The 21257-nt window shown below is 44.1% G+C and overlaps 1 protein-coding gene across 1 annotated transcript; it reads right to left on the reverse strand.

Annotated features, from left to right (window-relative positions):
• Window positions 1–3456: 3456 nt before the first annotated feature.
• On the reverse strand, window positions 3457–21191 carry URB2 (URB2 ribosome biogenesis homolog). Its single transcript, XM_069010251.1, has 10 exons — window positions 21103–21191; window positions 20757–20922; window positions 19378–19554; window positions 14761–18133; window positions 13217–13377; window positions 11304–11414; window positions 10135–10377; window positions 9662–9752; window positions 7932–8071; window positions 3457–4213 (listed from the first exon to the last, which is right to left on the reverse strand). The coding sequence occupies exons 2-10, from the start codon at window positions 20880–20882 to the stop codon at window positions 4016–4018; spliced, it is 4620 nt and encodes a 1539-aa protein (XP_068866352.1). The 5' UTR covers window positions 20883–20922; window positions 21103–21191; the 3' UTR covers window positions 3457–4015.
• Between the last annotated feature and the right edge of the window lie 66 nt (window positions 21192–21257).

A 21257-nucleotide genomic window follows, 5' to 3' on the forward strand; every position in this document is an offset into this window, starting at 1 on the left:
TGAAAAAATCAAGCAGTCATTTAGATGAAAAAAAAATTTTAAATTGTTCTGTGTTGAGGAATCCACCACTTCCCTGGGGAGATTACTCCAATGGCCAATTGTTCTCTCTGTGAAAAATTTTCCTCCTGTGTCCAATTGGAATGCCCTCAGTTTTACCATTAGCTTTTGTGTTTTCTATGTGATTCCTTGTAAAAAGGGAGTCTTCATCTTTGTAGCCACCCTTTAAATACAGGAACACAGTGATAAGGTCTCCCCCTAAACCTTATTTTCTCAAGGCCAAACAAACCCAGTTGTCCTTTCCTCCCATGGAAGACTTCCCTGTCATTTGATCATCATTGTGGCCCCTCCCTGGACCTTGTCCTGCCTGTCCACACCTTTTTTGCATAGCGGGGAATAAAATTGATCACATTACTCCTGGTGTGGCCTGACAAGCACGGAAGAGAGTGGGAAAATGACTTCTTTCTCTCTTCTGGTGATGCAGTTGTTGATGGGATTGAATATCCCATTGGACTTCTTTGCCACAGAAGCCCACATTCACCCATACTGAGCCTGTTGTTCACTGGCACCCCCATGTCCCTTTCCACAGAGCTACTCCCCAGATGGACAGATCCCAGCCTGTGCTGTGCTGGACTCTTGGATTATGTTTTCCCAGGTGCAAGACCCTGTGTTTGTCTTTGTTGAACTTGACAAGGTTTTTGTTAGCCCAGCCTTCCAGCATATCCAGGTCTTCCTGCAGCTTGCCTCTCCTGTCGCAAGTGTTCACTTCCCCACTCAGTTCAGTATCATCAACAAACTGTACCACTGGAGACATTTAATGGTTCAGTAATAATGGTACAGAAATCTCTCAAAGTACTCCTTTATTCATATTATTATGTTTTAACCCATAAAGATAGCTTTGGATGGAGCCTTCTGTTATCCAGAAGCTCCAGAACTGCATCAAGAAGTAAACAAATAGGAAGCTACTGATGCATTTCAAGCTTAAAGGAAAGTACTCAGTACATTTTCTCTTCCCAGAAGGTATGATCAGCAAAACCAATTTTTGAATAAATAAGACAATATCTAACGTCTTACACCATCATCTTTTTTGACATTTCTATCCACAATTGCAAGGTAAATCAAGTATTAAGCCCCACCACCAGGTAAGTAGAAAAATCAGCTGATTTTCACAGCAGCTACACAAAAATAAAGGGTAAATAAATCCAGCATGATCTTTGTTGGCCTTGACTATTCTTCTTGCCTTTCCTGTTCCTTGCTATTTAAGCCAGTTTTGGCACAGCAGACTTGGGCACTGCCCATGCACCAGTACCAAACACCACACGCAGAGTCACAGGCTGAGCCAGTGGCACAGCCAGCAGGACGCTGAGATCCCAGCCTCCGAGTTCTGCCTACAAGAGGTATTTCTGTCCGTGCTGCAGCAAGAAAAGCCCTCAGAAGAGAGGCACTGCATCAACAATTGGAAATCTGGCCAAGAATATCTGTTGCAGAAGCCTGTAAGGCCTGGAGATTCACTCACACAAAGCAATGCTCCAGTGAAACAAAGGTCACGACTGCCGGCCTTTACCCCTGAGATGGTGCTTCTTCCAAAGCCTTTACCTTCCTGATGTTCATAGCTCGTAAACTAACCCAGCCTAGGAGGAAGGGCTCCCAAACTGGTTTCAGACGGCGCTTTGTACCCTTGCAGCATGGCCCCACCGTGTGACAACAGAGCAACACTGCATCCACGTGGGAATGATCTCGGGAGTACAAAGCCTGCTTTCTCAGCAGGTGGTCCTCTGCCAGTGATTTAATTTATTCCAGCTAAAAAAAAATCCGGAGCAGATCCTGGACAAAGACCTGGGATTAGCAAGTGAAAGACAGCCTTCCTTTTAACCCCTTTGTCACTTCTACACAGAAATGCTGCTTTGTGCTTCAGAACTCCACTGCTTTGCATGGAGAAGGAGGAGGGCTGTGGGATAAGTGGCAGTTGCACAGGGTGTTTGAAATAAAGGTTTAATTGTGGTAGGATTTCAAATTTTCATTCATTCAAGCATGCACTGCGTCCTTTTGATAGTGGGGGTTTGTTAATTCCATCACCCTTGTACATCTAAATCAGTTACACATTTTCATTTCCAAGCCAAGAGATTAAAATTGGTAACGTTTACAAAGTTAGTATTAATGAAATAAAACGAATCTCAGCTCAACTCGCTTACCTCCTTTGGCTAACACTATTTACTGTGGTCTACACTCAGAAGCTTTTGAGCTAGGTGTGTGGCTTGCAACCATGCAGCTACATCGGGGAGCCTTGACACTTAACACGCCAGAGATGCTACCTCACTTCCTTCCTCCCTCACTTCCTTCCTCCCCCACTCCAAACCCAGCTCTCCTTTTTTCGCTGTTCTTTCCACATCCTCTCCCAGTGCTCAAAACCTCCTTTTGTTTTCCTAGTGTATTAACTGCCTCCACCCTGGAGACCTCCCCTCTTTGGCACCCCTTTGGATGCCCCCAGCTCATACATGTTTCCCTTCTGGGACCTATGTCACTGTCCCACTTCCTGGTGGAGCAGAAGTAACTCCCCCTTCCCATTGCTGGCCCACATGAAACAAAATACAGAAGTGGCCCAGTGGTGCACAGGATCCAGCTTGGATGGAGTTAACTCGCTTTGTGGCAGCCTATATGGCGCTGTGGTTTGCATTTGTGGCTAGAACAGTGTTGATAACATAGAACTATTACATCTGAACAGCCCTTGCACAGTACCAAAGCTCTCCAAGATGCTCTTTCAGGAGGAGAGGAGGGTCATGCCCAGTCCAGTGGATGAAGTTTAGCCCAGCCCTGCTCACCTCCCTCATCTGAGCCACATGGAATCTCTTGCTCCAGACAAACTTCATCCTTTGGACCTTGCTACAAGGCAGATGGACTCAGAAAAGTGGCAAGCCACATTCCATTCTCCCTCTGCCCACCCCCTATCTATGGATTAAAGCAGATAATCCTATGAAAGTATTGAGTTCTTTCTACTACCTGCATGTATGTGTGAAGACTGTTTTACCACTTACATAAAAATTTACATCTTTAGTATCTATCATTTTCAAGAAAATAAACTTCTATCATTTAGCTAATGAAAGGGAGATATTTGATAAAACTTGATAAAGCTTCCTGTCAGTTGAGCTGCAAGAAGTCTAGGCCTTACTCTTAACCTAGAGTGAATGCAAAGCAACAAGGCTGAGCTTAGACCAAAAAGGGTCTCAGATAGTAACAGTGGTAATTAACATTTGTCACAAGCTAAAACTGTACACAGAGTGATCACAGCTCAGATGACTAAGTGTAATTGCTTAATGACAGTAAATTGACCAGAGCTCCAGGTAGTCCAGTCTTTTTGATTATCATGAGATCAGAAGATAATACAGTTGGGAAGGAAATTCAATAGGTCAGACCAGGTTGCCCAGGGCTAGACTGGACAGCAAAACCAATCAAACAAAGAGATACAATCTTTCAAATTTTTTACTGTTATTTCTGCAGTTTTGCACAGTAACCTACTGTACAGCTGTGTAACACTGACAAATTTCTTCAGCTACAAAATGTAAAATAACAGGGTACAAAAATAAGCACTTTAACTGCTTTAATTCTGCTTACCATGTAAGCGAAAGCAGGGGTTATATCCCTTACTGGCTTTTAGACCAGACTGTTGCTTCCACAGGAAAGCATTCATGATGTGCCAAAGCCTGAAGCCTGACATCTGCTCCCAAATTGCAGTGAGCTCCCCAGGGCTCCCAGTGAGTTCACCAGGGGCCAGCAGAGGCACAGCAGTTCTGTCATTTGTGGCACAACACAGGACCAGACCAAAGAGCACAGCACATCCTCCCTCCCCATCTCCCTTTTTCCCCCTTATGAAGGCTGGCTGTATAGGGATAAATGCAATTCATGTTTAGCACCCTCCTCAGGTTTGATCTTACTGGTCATCCCAAACCAAACAGCAACTGAGCATCTTCTCAGTGCTGCAAGATCGGTTCATAACTGATCATGCAGCACCAGGCAGGATTCCTCATGCAGTGTACTTTTCCTCCCCCTGCTTTTTTGCTTTGTGGTAGTGGTTGTAATCATTATACAGCTCCTTGAAGACCTCCCTCACGCCTGCTGGGAGTGATGCATTCAAGAACTTGATGTCCCGTTCAATGCAAAGGTCAAGGATGTGATATATTCCTTCTGTGAGATGTGTCTTCACAGCTGGGTGCAAAGTCACCTACAAGAAGAACAAAATTGCCTTAAACTTGAAGACAGAAAGGCAAGAAAACACCGTTTCCACAGTCAGTGCACATTAAATGCTGACAACGTTATCCTTTGCATGAGACCATCTGGAACAGACCATTAGATAAAATCCAAGATTTTGACTTGTGCAGTATTTCCCTGATTTTTGCAAACATGTTTTGCAAAACAAGCACAGCCTTTACAGTAAAATCCACAGGAGTACTATACACATTGCTGCAGTGGCAAAGACACTAATCATCCTGGAATCACATGGACACTCCTCTGCACAACAACTGTAATTAAAAAACCCCTAAAATACTTGCCTTGGATTACACATTTCAGTAGATTCTGTATGTCTCCTACAGGCTGTATACTAGTAAGTCAGTTACAAATGAGCACTTCCTTTAGGCTGCTCTCTCATTTACATTGGGTAGTCAAACAATTATAACTTATCACTTCGTAATTTGATATTTATCTAACAATTTTTTCCTGAGTACTTCAATGTGCACGACTTAATAAAAGAAGCCTTCAAAAAGCTCAGGAGATGTATATTTCCTTAATCTGCACGTTGCCTGAAGTCATGCAGAAAGTTGGAGGAATACAAGAAATGACTCAGGCCTCGACGCCCTGCTCCCGACATTACCTCTGCTCAACCCCACAACCAGCAGAACCCCCACTACAACCAGGAACAGCAGTGCTGCCTCTGGAGTCCTCTGCTGCTCTAGGCTAATTGAAATTTGTCCGGTGCTCACAAATCACTTGCTAAATACTTCACTGCCCAAGACAGTGCTAGCCTCTGGCATCCTCACGTTATTTTTGCTGTAGAACCATGTCTTATCTTTGCTGAATCCCAAAATTAGCCTTATGCCTCCAGATGTCAGCCTCTGCACTCCATGCCTAATGAAAATTACATCAAAAGCTGTCACTAAAATTCAGGCTTCTTTCTTCCTTAGGCAACTAATAAACTTTCTGCTAATGAAGTGCACTCCTCACCACTGTGACAGGCTCCTGCTCTCTTTCTGCCCTACATGTGGAATAGCTAATATATTTTGTTAGATCCACTAACATAGCAGGGAGAAACATATAGCAGGCATTAAGGCACATAAGCCTTCATTAAGATCTGCGACCCTGAAGTGTTTGCATGTCCAAGAGGTTGTAATTTTCCCCTTCTCTGTCAGTTGATCAATTGGTTTGTTTTTAACAGATGTTTTTTCTCCCTACACTGTGCAATATGGTTGGAGAACAGCTGAGCATCACAGCTCCCAGTGAATGCACTGGGCTGGGCTCTCCCTTCCTAGGGCAGAGAAATGACTGCAGAGAACAGGGCAGGAAAACCCACAGCTATTGACAATATGCACCAGATGGCCCACTTGGGATAAGTAGCTATCTCAGAGCTGCAGTTAATGGAACTGCACCCCTCACACCACAAATTCATCTGGACCCATGCCTTATTTGGTACATTCTTGCTCTGCAGTTTCCTATAAACACCAGTAACACCATGGAAAGCAGAACCAAATTTAAACAGCTGCCACTACTGGCTGGCAGTTAATTATACTTGTAAGTGGTTTATGGTCTATACAGTTAGCACAACCAATTTGTCAAGCATTATAGAGCTCTTGATGTGAGACATTAAATGTGTGAAGAGGTATTTCACTGTTGCTGAATTAAGCAACAGCTCATAGGCAACAAGCAGAAAGCACTGTCAACAGTATGAAAGAGATGCCACCCACTCCAGCAAGGAATCTTTCTAGATTAATACAAAATAATTTGTGGTATAAAGAGGAAGCACTGAGGGAGCTGTTGCACAACCACTGTAGGGGTAAGTGACTACTTAGGCCAGTAGCTTTCACCAGCTCTAGTTTGCAGACCCTTAAAAGGGTTTCAGTAAGTGTGCAAATGCCCATGTAAAGAGTTAAACCTACCAACATGTTTTTCTCAGTTATCTTTGATGGACCCTCAGGGTCTTCATATCACATGCAGAAAGCCACTCGGAAGAGATGAATGGTTAAAAGAGTTTTTCTCTCCCTCCGGAGAGCAACATGAAAGATGTGTACAAGCTCCATTTAAGACAGGCATGCTGAGGCCTCCCCTTCCTCTGATATCCATCAATTCCCACCAGTCTAACGAGCAAATAAATCATCACCTACTTGTGATCTATCTATTCTGTCAGACAGAAAACACTCCTTTGCCACAGCGTCTGGTGGCACACTACACCAATTCCCCCTTCCACGCCCAAAGGTTGCATGCATACATTACTGATCTGTGGTTTCAGCAATCATCCATCACTTTCCATTTCCCAGTGAACATCTTGCACAAAACTTTCCTAGAAGTCTCATGAGACTTTGTGCTCCTGCTAATACAGAGACAAGTGTCCTTTCAACTTAAAAAGGTCGTTTGACAATTCAAGTCAGGCTTTCAGACTTACATTCAGTGATGACCGGATTACAGATTTCAGAGATGTTTAAAGGGAACAAAAGTTGTCTTAACAGACAACTTTCCCTCTGCAGAACTATCATGTTCACTATGTAAACAATAATCAGCTAACCAGGAAATCTGACATCTCCCATTGTTTTGCTCCACCACCCCCCCGCCAAAAAAGAAAAAAGACAGAAAAAAGGTGATGAGAGAAGGCAGCGAAGTTTAACCTCTGTAATAACCTCCATGGTTAGTTACACTGGTTACACCACAATCCTTCAGGAACATAGCACCAGTTAGGATATTTTTATTTTTGTAAGAGGGCCTAAAAACAAAGACTAAAATTCCTTTCTGTATTTCAGCCCATGCCCAGGCCAGAACCACAAATAATCAATTTGCAGGTACCTGTGCCACAAGCAGTACTCAAACCCTGGTGAAATCTAAGTATATTGGGCTGAAGAAAATGACAAGCTGAAGTTACCTCCAGATGACAGAAAACACTGATCTGGCTCTGGCATCCATAAGAGCAGAAGTAGTTGCTCTCAGTAAGGATCAGAATGGTATCTTTGGTACAGAAGGATTTGGTACAGAATTACGGAAAAGCTAATAATTCTTGACTTGGTAACATTTTTTCTATTCCCTTAATCATTTAGACCATACTGCAAGATATTTTCCAGAATTTTCCACCATTACTTTGCCAGATAGGGCCTTAACTGCTATCAGTCCTGGACAACAAAACTATTTGGGAGACAAACTTTATTACCAGATGTATAAGGAAGACATTTTTTACAATGATGGTGGCAAAACTCTGGAACAGGTTGCCCAGAGAGGTGGTGGATACTTCATCCCTGGAAACATTCAAGGCCAAGTTGGATGTGGCAGTGTGCAACCTGATTTATTTCAAACTGTCCCTGATCATTGTAGGGGAGTTGGACTAGATGACCTTTAAAGGTTATCTTTCAACCTTTCAATCCAAACCATTCTATGATTCTATGACGAAAAGCAATACCCAACATGGCATGAAAGCAAAGCAGTTCTGTACATGGGCACTGCATTGTTTTATCTTAAAAAAAAAAAGACACAGCCCACGCCTTTAGAAAATTTTCCAGGAGTTTGGAAAGAAACATTCTCAGGAACTCTTGCTCAGTATAACAGTCTGGATCAAACCTGCATCTCCATGAGGCATAACAACTTCTGTAACTTCACAAATTTTACAAAATTTAACAGAGTTGCCTTTGGAACAGAAACTCCAAAGCTAGCACAGTACTATGGCACTTTCAAGATAGATGAGAACATACCTTCTGCAATTCAGTCACATACTGAGCCACAATGAAAGCAGAAAACACAGTGAAGTCCTCCATTTCTGCAGCAATGTGAGTATACATCCGTTCCACCAAGTGTGCACATTTCAGTATCATTTCAAACTCATCCGTGTTGCCTAAAACACAAAGCGAGATGCAGTCTGGCATTTGAGGCTTAAAAACATTAGGAAAGAAACCCCAAAGAATCACTCAGTCTTGATGCTTGAACTACATGAGACCAAGGACAGCTTGCCCGTTTTATCATCTTTTCCTATCAAGCCACAGCTAGAGGCCCCATACAACACACAAAATACATCTCTTAGAATGGCTATTTTGTAAGAGTATACTGATTCCAATTTCATGTGCACTGCAAGGCAAAAATTATTCGTTATAGATGTTGAAGTGCTCAAAGCAGCAGTTATGGTCCCTTCCACAATTCAGTCCCAACTAGCACTGTGGAGGAGAGAACAAGGAGACAAGAAAATTGTATTCCCTACCTAGAGAAAATCAGAAGACATTTCTTAGAAACAACATGGTAAGAAAGCTTTCTGATGAGATCTATTACGTGGAATATGGCGGCAAAAGCTACATCACGGGAGATATTTAAAGTGAGACTGGTGAGACCAGCTGAGAATTACCTCAGTAGGCAGAGAATGAAGAGAGCTAGCACAAACAAGGGAGAAGCCAGAAATTATTTTCATGTTACCTGTTACAAAACCAGAACAATCCTGCGAAGATAAACAGCATCTTTTTCAACTTGACGATGCCATGTACCTGGTAAGCTTCCTGTGACCCTTGCCTTAGGGAAACATACTGCAGAAGCAAGAGAATTCTCCAAGTCTGGCACCAGTTTAACATACCTTTCCCTCTATCATGGAGCCTCAGCTAATATATTCCTCTACAATGAATACATACACTTAGATTTGCCCACAGCTGTGGGCACCATAGCAGCTGAGATAAATCCGAACATGGCACAGGCAGAAAGCTGGGATACAATCAGTTCCAGGCCATGAAGTCAACTTGTCTCAAAACTCACCACTATTAATGAGAGGGTATTTGTGTCCAGACCATCTTAATCATTGTGAACATCTTTGACTTGTCTACTTTGACACTGTAAATTCTTTAATAACTTCCAGTAAGAAGTATGTTTTTCCCACTTCCTCTTTGGATATTTAATTACACTTATTCCAAATCCTTGATCATACAGATATATCATCTAATCCCAACTGATGCTTCAGATATGTAGAGTTCTGGCTTTATATTTAGCATAGAATGGTGACAACTCAGCTCCACAGTAAACACAGTTCCAGTCTCAAGAAATTCCATTTAGTAGCATTGATTTGGGATTATAACTCACACATATTAGCATGCATCACTGGAGCTTGCAGCCACCATGCTTCCAGACACAGGGGTTGATAGGAAGAGCAGAAATTGAGCACAGCAAGCCTTACTGGTTCCTGCCTACTTGCCAGCCAGTTAGTGAAGATTAACTTATTCACCAAAAGCAATGCTGTCTGCATGCAGCTCCACAGGAGTCCCAGTTATCTTCCTAAGCCCACAACACCACAAAGCTCATCCCAAATTTTACATAAAGGACAGACAGGGCTGACAGTTTCAATGTCATAGCTAGGTTTTGAGGAATTTGCCCTGTTCAGCATCTCCTCTTCCAGAGTATATAAAATTACAGTGTATATATATATAATGCAAAGGTGGGAAAGACGTGGTACCTCTGTCTCCTTTCTGACGTCCTTCATGCATGACGGAAACAACCAGACGATGGAAACTGCTCAGAAAAGATGGTGCTGCTTTCAACAGCACCTGAAAAAGACACGAAATAAAAACATCTGAGATTACACAGTAAAGGGAGTGGAGAGGGTAGAAACTATCTTTTCATTCTGCATCCTGAGCCATTTGTGCTTCTAGAGATCAACCACAGAAAAAGGAAATGTTTTTTCCTAACCTAGAATCAGATGTTCATAAGCAATCCACTGTTAAAGAACAACAATGCAGGCACAAGCAAAGCAGGAGAGCAACTGAAATTATGTGATTTTGAGGTTCCCAGCCTTTTAAATGACAAGCAGTACAACACACTTTCATGCTAACAAGACAAAATATTTCAAAACCATACTAAAAAAATTTTATCACTGCTGTTTTGCTCTTTCTGCCTTTTTCCCCTCCTCCCACCCCCTCCCAGATGTACCTTTGGATGACACTGCACAATAGAAAAGAGCACTTCATGGACCCCCAGGAAGACACCACGATAGTCTTCTGTCTTCAGATGATCAAGAGGGACTGTTAGGAGAATGCTGAATGCCAGTGATACATGATGTGGATTCACAAGAACCCGTTCTCCTTGTCTTAGCAGAGCTGCTACAGTCTCTAGAATAGGTACAACTATGACGGAAATCAGTGACTGGTCCTGACAGGCCTCTTTGGTTTGCAGCTACAAGACAGGAAACAGACATGGAGAAATGCATTAGCCACCTATCATTAGTGTTGGAACACCAGAGAACCCTAATGCTCCGACTGGAATCAGTGAAACTAGACCTGTGCTAGCTGGACTGGCAGGGAGACTCCTGCACCTGAGCCATTTTCATGCAACTGTGCCCTGAGTGAGGATGCATATGAGGCATTTCAAACAAACACTGCTGTGAGCGTAACTGGAACAGTAACTATTCCCAGGCCCCTTGGAAACCAGCACCTCTTTGCACCTCTTCACACGAATGCAATGATGCAGTTCACTCCTTTACAAGCCTGCAGACCAATCAAAAAGGGCAGAAACTGCAAGCTTATGACTCCCAGGCATTACAGAGCCAATCTTTGATAAATTCTTGCCTAGAGATATTATCCCAAGAGAAGACAAACCTACATCACTAGATTTATGTGCTGTACAAATGAAGGACAGGAAACTTGGGTTTGATTAGTTTCAGTTACGGTTCCCTTTCATAATTCAGTAAATTTATATAATTACTTTTTTATATAAGCATTTTTTTCTTTTTGTTTTGTTGCTGTTGGCTTCTGCTGCAACCCATGGCTGACAGTTACCTTTTCCTTTAGACAGAAGGAAGGACAGGAGACAGACTCTCTACTCTGCAGTGTAACAAGTTTCTCCCAAACTCCATATTACATGGTGTAGTTCCATAAAATTACTGTGTATAAGAAATGGATGATCTGCACACTGCACTCACAGGAAGAGATTTACTTGAGGAAGGAGGAGAAAAAGAGTCTAGACAAAAACATTCAGATGAATCTGGCATTGATTTGTTTAGTTTTTGTTCCTGTGTGCCTCTGTGCACCTTAAATGTAACCGCTAGAGACTCTAACAAATAGGAGGAGTAGGTAATGAAGTTACAATAAAGAGATACTTACAGCTAAAGCTGTGATTATCTGAGGGCTGGCAAACCAGAAAGCTTTCTCTTTGTCTCCACTTAATGGACAGCTGAGCAACAATTTGGTTAGCGTAACAGCTGACAATACTTCCTGCAGAAAGCAGACGGATCATCAGTCAGGGGTACAAGGCACACTGGCTCTTTTCAAGTACAGAAGAGCTCTTTCAAGGCCAGTGGCACTTTTGAGCATTACCAGAGCCTTGACACATGAAAGGCCTCCCACCAATACCTCTCTTTGGAAATTGTGAAGTAAGTGGCAGCTCAACAGAATTCAATACACTGAGCAGCACTGACCCAAATGTACTTCACGCCACATTTGTTTCACAATCAACCTACTGTACAGAAAGGCTTACATGACTTTTAAGAAAGGAAAGCCTTCTCATACAACTGCCACTAGATAACAGAGGGAAGCAGAGGCAATACAGTACACTGTAAATTAAGAATGCTGCTTTCGGCAGCCGTGTTTTTTTTACTTGCTAGTTGTTTATACAGACTAATAAAAGAAGCATATTGCAAGCTACATTCAGGTGGCAGGAATTATCTGTGCAGTTCAGGAATTCCAGACACACTTTCAAAAAGATGCATCAAGAATTGATGCAGCACATCCACGTCTCTTTCTGACAAACAAGACAGGGCCAGATAACCCCGCAAGTTTAATCCAAGTGTCATTCTCAAGTCACTGGGCTTTCTAAGGAGCATACAGCTGACTTTTTTTGCCAAAAGTGTTCCATACATCATCACTGGTACTTAAGCTGCTCTGAAGAAAGGCACAGAATTTAAAAAGATCCTGAGTGGTATCTGGTTATTGCTGAGTAGTCTTTAGAGCAACAAGTATCAAAAGGTAGAGTTTTGGTTTTACTTAAAAATGCTAGCATTTCTAAAAGTGCCTTTTCCTTGTAAAAAAGAGCCACAGACAAACACTGACCGCTGGTGTCTGTTGTGCAAGAGCTCTGAGCAGCAAGTAGGAAAGAGCTTTCAGCATGGCCTGAGACACCACAGCTGTCTGATTTCTGTTGACAATACATGGAATCCAGACTGCTGAGTCCTTAAGCTGAACAGAAAGTTTTTTGAGTAGGTTTCTATGATCTTTCCATCTCTCAGTCTATATACAGAACACAGCAATGTGTCACCAAGTCACCAAGGGCAGTCACCAAGCCCTTATACAAGTAAATTAATTTGACCTGATCACTGAACATAAAGCAGGAAGAATGTCCTGGGGTGACGTTTTGAAGCCGCTTTATTCCTTACCCGCCCGCTCAATGCCCAGGACGCTGTGCCTGTAAGATGGACCCGGGGCCGGGGCCACAGGACCGAGTGCGGGGCAGCTGAACGGGGCCCGGCGGCTCGGGGGCTCTGGGGCTCGGCAGGGCTCGGGAGGGAGTGCCCCGGGAGCGCTGTGCTGCTCTTTGGGTTTCCTTTGTGTTCCAGCTAGCTGGGAAAAGGCTCTGTTGGGTTTTTTTCTTGTTCTTTTTTTCCCTTTCCTTCCCCTTGCCTCACTGCCTCCCTTCCCCCCTTGCCAGTCCAGGGAGCCTGCGGGGTGGCCCCGGCTGGTCCAAGCCCATGTGTCTGTTCCCTCCCCGGGAATTTGTTGTATTTTGAGGGTTTTTTTATCCTGTTCTACCCTGTTTTGTTTGTGTGTTAATAAAAAGTTTGGGGGTTTTTTTCCACTCTCACTTGCTGTGACCCACTTGTCTTATTGGTGGAGGAAAAGGGGAGGCCCTTTTCCCTTTGGAGGAGACACTCATTCCAGAGTGTTTCCTCCCAAAGTTTTGTCTCCAAAACCGAGACAAAGAAGAAAAAAATGTTTAACAAATGTCATTCAGCCAACAACCTTTTTTCAAGATACAGCAGCATGTAGAAGGAAGTTGACAATATATTAAGATCATGTCTTACTTTAGCCTTCTGTTGCCAAATATTCCTCACTTCCAGTCCCTGCAGCACCAGCCTCATTATGGCATAAAACTCCTCAGCAGAGCAGTTTCCCAGCACCTGGACAAGCACCTCTGTCAGCTCCATCTCCATACTTCGGATCACTTGGGTTGTAATTGCAGGACCTGCATATTCAAGAGACAAAAGCCATCAATTGCCCAGACAAGGACTTCCACAGGTAAGAACACAGCAAACCAAAAATAAAATAGCTCTGTGGGTACCTTTTTAACACTCTTATACATAAAGAGCTCAATACTTTGCTTAACTCTCTCCACACCAGTACAATGACTTGATGATCTCAAGTATATCCTACCCTCAGGTTCACAGAGCAGTCATCGTACCAATGAAGTCTTCAATAACACAGAAAGACTACACAAAAGCAGCTGCACAAGCCAAGGGAGCAGGCTAAACAAGCCACAGGTCTTTTCTACAAATGGTGGCCAGAGATCCATCACAAATCACAAAAGCATAAAGCTTTTTTTATGACTATTTAATGGCAATACAAACACTGAGATCACGACTGTAGCTCACTTGAGCAGTAGTCCCCAAAGTAGGGTGTGAACACCACAGGGTGTGCACAAGACAATTCATTGGGGTGCAGGAATTACAAGTAAAATATCTTTAACAAATATTAAAAAATATTTTAAATAGTGTTTATTTCATCTTTATCTCATGCTTTTTAAACATTTTCTGTATGTATGCTTTGTAATGTACATAGTGGAGTTCAGGCTGCGTGTTCAATTTTTTAGTTTCTTTTTAATGATAGGTATGTGCAATCAAAAATGTTTGGAGACCACTGCACTAGAGCACACCAGCAGTAAGTTTGACAAATTCCAACAGTTTGAAGAAGTCAAAGAGAACAGTTACACCTGTGCTGTGTTCTTCTCTCTTTCTGAATGAGGCAACATAAAGGAGCCATTAGTTCCCACAGCTGGCAGCAGAGGTTTTTCATGTAATCTCCAGCCCTGGCTCTTTATTTGATGAGGATAAAGGAACCAACCTGCCAATATCCCACAGAATTTATCAGAATTACCACATAGTGTTCAGCATCCTTAACAGTGAGGTAACTTCCACTGTTCTATAAACTCACCTACCAGATACAAAAGCAGATGAGTACTTTACTGTAAGATCTGACCTGGAGCAAATCAGCTGCCTCAGTGGTGCCTACTATACCAATTACACGAGCAGGACACTGCACTTCAGCCCTACATCCAGAAGTATTACCATGTTCCAATTACTTTCAAAATGTTCTACCAGGGACGAGTAACTCAGGACCTTAACTTATTAAGATGTTAACATCCATCAGAAGATCACTACCAAATTAGATGGTGGCTGTGGTCCAGGTACCACAATATTGCCTCCTTGAAAATTTTCCTGTTACGCATTTTAAAAAGCCTGCTGTTTTAACACAAGTAAAGAGATACAGACTTTTAAAGAAGCTGTATGCTTTGCTAAATGGCTTTTAACTAACAGAATTAGCACAGGAGGTGGAGAAAGAGTTTTCATACCAGAGAGAAGCTTTCTTATAGCAAAAACAACCATGACTGCAGCTTCTTTTCCATGATACAGCTCTGGCACGGAGCAGAAGACGGTCAGGAACTGCAATGCAGGCTGAAGGAACTGCAGATTACTCCCAGCACAGGGCAGCTCTTTCAGTATCTGAGAGTAAAACTCTTGGTACAGCTTAATACGGGGCCACTCCAAAAACCCACCGGGCTCCTTCTGCCAGTCCTTCTTGACAGGATGGCTCAGATCTGCTTTGAGGAGAGTAGTGACAGATGGTATGAATGCTACAGGCAAAAGCTGGTTTGGGGTGTTACTCTGAAGACCGTGTTCAACAGTTCTGACCATCTGCAGAACTACTGGTTCCAACAGAGCAGACATCACATCCACAGAATGCAGCTTCTTTTCTGGCAGCTGCTGGAGGTGCAGTGTGACGACATGACAGAGTGTGGTGAATGCTGTAAGCAGTAACTGCTCAGCTGCAGGATTCCAGTTTTTCCAGTCTTTGTTTTTGGCTGCACCTGTGTCTGGCCTGCAGCTCACCAGGAAAGACATGAACTTTTCCAAGTTGAGCTTCACACTCTGTCTTCTTTCAATAATCATCTGAAGAAAGTTGTCCAAAAACTCTTGGACTTCCTGGACATACTGTGCCCAAACAGGAACACCAGTCAACACATCAGTGAAGAATTTGCTAGCTGTAAGCTGGGAGGTCATGACAGCCTCAAGAACATCGCTGGCACGTAACACCTTAAAAACAGAGTTGGCATTCCTGCCAGCTTGCAGGCACCTCAAGAGGTGGAGGCAAGTACTTAAAACCTTCAGCAGTAACAACTTGCTGCAAGAGACACTAGCCCTGGTATTAACTAGCAGGGACAGCAGCACCAGGAAACACCGAGTACAGTCAGAGGGAAGAAAACTGTCTAATTTCAGAAGAGAAACAATTTCTAGCAAACCCAGGCATCTTTGTAGCTGGCGTTCTTTCAGGATGACAGGGCAGCCATTTTTTGCTAACAATACTATACATTGGGCAACTTTCTCCAGTGTTTTCCAAGACAAGCTCAGCTCATCCTTCTGCAGCTTGTTTTCTGATGGCACTTCCAAGGGGTCAACAGTTTTGCAAGGAGCCAGAATTTCTTCATGCCAAGGAATATTACTCACAGACAGCTGCTGAAGTGGCAGATCTACTGAATCCCTGGTAGCAGTGGGCAGCACCACAGCAAACTGATGAATAAGATGGGTCAGAAAAGCACAGTGCAGGACCTTCATTTCTGGTAGAAGAGAGCTGTGGATCAAACCAAGGGATATCTTTCCAATGCTGATGAAAGGCTCCTGGTCCATGGCAGCTTCCTGGGCTTTGGCCAACATCAGTGTCTCTAGAAGCACATTTGCAATGTACTCTACATCTTTTAAGGAAATATACGGCAACAGGATGGTCAGGTTGGACACGACGAGGTGCCAGTGTGCTGTGGGGTAGCTAAACTCAGTTATCGCGCTGATATCTCCATCCCACGGTTCAGATTCTCCTCTGCTCATGGTGGATCTTCCAGACTCCAGGATGAAAGCTGCAGCATGCTGCAAGGCCTGTAAGTCAGCTTCAGTCTGCATTAACATCATCTTCATTTTCTGAAGTGCAAGCAGTTCTAAGCAGTATTTACTAGTGGAGGCAAAACTATTTGCAAGTTCCATAACTCTCCCCCAACACTGCTCCTTCACACCAGGCAGGAAAGCTGAAATGCCCCAGAGCCTTGCAGCAGGTTCAGTAACAGCAACTTCAGCTGTTGGAGACACATATTTACTGCAGCTAAAACCAAACAGAGTGTCTACCTCAACCCAAGTGTAAACAAGGAGGAGAGCAGCGTCACTGGCCTTTCTTAGCCAAAGCTCTGACTTTTCTTCCTCTCTCCTAGGAGCCTGCAGCAGCTCCATCAGTGGCTGAGTTACTTCCCTCTGTATGTTTGCCATCAAACGCTGAGTGCGAAGCACCACAGGGGAAGGAGTGACATCATCCAGGCTCCTCATGTTGAACAGAAAAGCATGCAGCACCGAGCACACTGACATCAGCTTCAAGGCCATGTCAACTGACCCTTCAACAGCTGGAATGATAAGGGTCTGGCATTTCTCCACAAAGAGACACAGAATGTCCAGAATCTGGTTGGGTGGCAGTTCAAGGAGGCACGCACGAAGCTTTACTGTCAGGCCAGCAGAGAAGATGGGCGGCCTCAGTTCATCAACAGCTGGCCGGCAAATGACTGTCAGCACCTCTTCAAAGAGCCGTGGGAACTGCCTCAGCTTGGAGTAAGTCTGGAATATGGTGCTGATGAGAGTCTCCTGCGGCTTCTTCGTACGTGGCTCAGAGGCCTCAGCATCAATCCAAGAAGACGACACCAAGTCATCCAGGTCTGGCTCTACTATAAGGTGGTTTAATGACATCAAGAGTTTGAGACACCTGAACCAAGCAGGGATGGAAGCTTGGGAGTGTGTAAGCAGCATCTGTGCTAGCTTCCGGTAAAACCCAAACTGCACCTCCTTGTGCCGGATGCGGTCACTGGCGACATTATATATATCATTGCTGAGCACCAAGTTCAGAAGCTGTTCCAAAGCAAGCAGCTCTGTGCTCCAGTCCACAGGGGAGAGCGTATCCCTCTTCCCTGCCTGTTGTAGGTCAGAGAGCCTGAGACAGCCAAAAAGCCTGCTGAGCATGTGGAAACACACAAGGTGGTTTTCTGCCTTACAGTATGAGTCCAGAAAGAGCTTATATAGCAGGGACACCGAACTAGCCACAACTGCTCCATGGAGGGCAGATTCACACAAGTCACTGCCCAGCTTGGTCTGCACTGTATTGACTGGTAGCAAAAGAGTTTTCAAAGCTCCTTTCTTCTTCTCCTGGGGTTCCTGTTCTGGAAGCAGCTCTTCTTTGTAGGATGAGAAAAGCTCAGGCTGAAATAACCCAGCCTGCAGCAAAGTTTCTATTTGGTTTCGTATGTCCCGGCTCAGGTGCTGACGCACATGGTTATCATCTGCTTGTGTCCAGCTCCTCACAGTCAACAAGTGCCTCAGCAGCAAACATGGCTGGAGCAAGTGACTTGTCACTTGCCCAAACACACGGTTTGGGTTGGTTTGCTGCCTCTGGATCAGGAGGTACTGAGCAAAGGTAAGTTGGAGGACACTGAACAATTGGGAGCCCACAGCATCATCAGAAGCCAGCTGCTGACATGCCAGCTTGGACAGCTTGCTGAGGAGATCAACCAAAAGCTCACACTTTGCTGTGTAAATGATGGACAGCGAAGGAGTAGAAAGGATGCCACTGGAGCAGCTCAGCACTGTGCCAATGTTTTGTGTTTTTTCAGAACAGGCCTCCAATAACCTTTTGTTTATGACCTGAAGATGGGAAAAAAAGAACAAAAACAAACCCCAAAAACCAGTCAATTTAGCATACAAAGATAAAGCCCATCATAATGAACCAACACCACCTTCTGTGAGCTGTGGCTGCAAGCAAGGGGGACATGCCAACAGCTACTGCTGGGCCTCTCACATCATAGGTCTCAAACTAGAAGCTGCACTGTCCTTGCATTTGTTTGCAGCACCAGATGAGTGAGGAAGCCCTCATGTGCGCTACTGGCAACGGCGTAAGACTATCCATACTTGATCCTAATAGTTCATCCTGCAGAAATGGAGTACGGGCAGATTTCTTCCCTTCTTGAATGGTCCTCAAAATCATGCTCCAAACAAACCCACACACAATACACATCCCTGCTCTGATACAGAAAGCTTATTTAGTAAGAATGTCCATGACTCAACGTCATCTTTATATTTGAAAATAAGACAGTTTCTGGTGCTGATATCTGGAATGTGAAGGACTGTTCTCTTTTCTCTTTGAGGGATACACATTTCTAGAGAAATAATATTGCATTTCTTTTCTCAAACTTTGTGTGGATTTCCCTGTTTTTCCCTTTGATCCACTTTTCACTTGCTCCCTTTTCTCACCTTCAGATAACGTCTGCAAACAAATTCAATAACAACTTACAAATCTGCCTCTATTTTGCTAAAAACTTTACCTGTCTCCTTACAACTCATTGTGGATGGTTCATCTCCTCAGCTGGAACACTGCTGGACTAAAACAGAGCCTAAAATTCTTTTCACTGGACCCTCTACCACCTCTGTCCTTGGTGCTCAGAGTACCCTGTCCTGTACCTCTGACCTAATCTTTATCCAGACAGGTTTTCATACCCAGACCATGTTTAAATTTGGCACACTTTCTGCATAAAGTCTCTGAAGCACAGATTTCATCCAACCGATTCTCCGTACTTCACGGTTCAGTTCTGCACGTAAAGACAATCTTTTCTTGCTTCCCTTCAATCTGATCAAAACTACAAGGGTCATTTTCTGAGTCATTTTCACTGCCTTTGCAGCCATTCACTAATTCTGCCATTTTTAACCTTTGTGCTGCACAAATACAAACTGTACTGCAAGACAGAAATAGAGAAACTTTCAGTATAGGTCCTGCAAGCTATCAGATTAATACATATTTCATGTAACATCTGACACTGTGAGAAAGAGTCAAGTACTATAAAAGATACATATTGCTAGGCAGAATTTTACGAGATATCCACAGTTATAGTTACCTGTGCAATTGAAAAACTGAGACCAATTGTCTTCCCACTCTTTAAGAGATCCTGTAGTCTTTTACTATGGATAACATTGTCAAGATATGCCCAGAGTTTTTCAACAACTTCATCCTCCAGTTCAAGTTTCTTGTTGTAGTTTGAAACCAATACATGGCTTACCCAGTCAAGTAAAACCTGTTAAGAGAAGGGAAAACAAGAAATCTTTAATAAATCTTTAATAACCCCCAAGAAAAACCAGGACAAAAGCAGTAACTCTTCACAGTTAGTGTTTGTGCCTGGAGAACTGTGCTACATCCAAGCAGAACAGACTCTGAGTGAGCAGAGAAGTCTGCCCCTGAAGGTTTCAATTCCTAAGAGCTTACACTCTACCTAATGTTGGCGCTGTGCTCTCAGGTACCATCCCAAAACAGCTTTCAGGAGTGAACATCTAAAGTCTGACAACGTTCTAATTCTAACAACTGATACCGGTTAGCAAATGAAGTCTTTTAAATCAGTGGTCAGAGAATCAGCTGGTTTTCACTTTCTGACAGCTGCTATTCCACTCACATCCCTCTCTTCATGTGTTTAAATTCACTACCTAGAAATTCAGGCCCAGGAATTCAGACAGGTGCAAACTGGAAAAGGTTGAAATCTACTAAATACTGTTCTAAAACCGAAGTTACAGTGTATGGCTAAGTTTAGTATTCTAAGTAACTGAAATAACAAGAACCCAGAACACAGATCTCAGATGTGCAAACCCTAGACCTCACAGTACTACCAGGGCTGGAGGAATAGGACAAGACACCCCTAACCCAGGGAAACACTGCAGAGACCTTCAGGAAACAGGGTCAAAACAAAACAGGACACACAGCGGGTTTCATGAAGAGAAAACCAAATCACCTTCCAAGCAGCAGTCCATGAATCCACTGTGTGCTCTTTGCTCATGCACAAGTTCTGAGCACCAGAGAACACACACATGGCTACAGTCAGTCCTCCCACCCTGAAGTTCTTGTTTTTAACTATGGCCAAAAGCATCTGACTTCGGAGTGTCCTGTGTTGGACATAATACCAATGGCAATGACAGCTCTGAAGACAATGATTTCTCATCACTCTGAGAGACAGAACACAGGCACCACCCTCTCTACAAGAAAGTTTCTTCCATACTGCACTAATGCACGACTTTGCGCTAAAGCTACCTGCAATACGTTTTCATAAAAACATTTCATGTAACGACAAAGAAATCAGAGCTGATCACAATCCAAAACCAGCGCTATATTTACAGTGCTATCAGCTAGCTAAAAACTAGGTCTGGATTTTAAGAATTGATTCATCCACAGCAGCAATCCGCCATCGGTATTTTCACTTTTCATCACTGTTCACCACTAAAAAGCACTCACTTGCTCCTTATTAGGCAGGACGCACTGGTGAGAAATCCACGCGAACCGAGCTAGTTTGAGTTTGTCCTCCCAAGAAGTCTTGGCGCTTTTCAGCTTCAGGTAAATCCCGGAGTAGATCGCTGCCATGGGGGCGGCACGTGGGAACAGCGAAGAGGCAGACACGCGTCTGGAAGAAACGCCAAGCAAAGAGAATGCGGTCGGACGGGCAGCGGCCCCTCACCCCGACACTCCCGCACTCACCCACGTGGCACCGCTTGGGGCCCAAGTGCCCCATCCACCCGCCCGCCGCCCACGGCCCCGCTCCCCAGCGCCCAGCTCTCCCCCACCAGCCCCCGGTCCCACTCACCTTCCCCTCCGCTCGCAGGGACGTCGCTACCCGCTCCCCGCACCAGGTACGGCCGGGCCCTCCTCGCCGGCCTCTGTCCCCTCCAAGCAGCGCCGAGCCCGGGAGGCGGCGCGCTGGGGGGAGCCCGCGCCCATTGGCGGCCAGAGGGCGCTTGC

The sequence above is a fragment of the Aphelocoma coerulescens genome, chromosome 3, assembly GCF_041296385.1.
Source record: "Aphelocoma coerulescens isolate FSJ_1873_10779 chromosome 3, UR_Acoe_1.0, whole genome shotgun sequence".
Lineage (NCBI taxonomy): Eukaryota > Metazoa > Chordata > Aves > Passeriformes > Corvidae > Aphelocoma > Aphelocoma coerulescens.

Bases quoted from the DNA above. Each gene is read 5' to 3' on its own strand.
- URB2 (XM_069010251.1), bottom strand. From the start codon at position 20,882: ATGGCAGCGATCTACTCCGGGATTTACCTGAAGCTGAAAAGCGCCAAG. The intron at 10,378-11,303 runs GTAAGTATCTCT...CCTGTCTTGTAG, and splicing joins AGATAATCACAGCTTTAGCT to CTGCAAACCAAAGAGGCCTG. The intron at 9,753-10,134 runs GTACATCTGGGA...TGTCTTTTTCAG, and splicing joins TTGTGCAGTGTCATCCAAAG to GTGCTGTTGAAAGCAGCACC.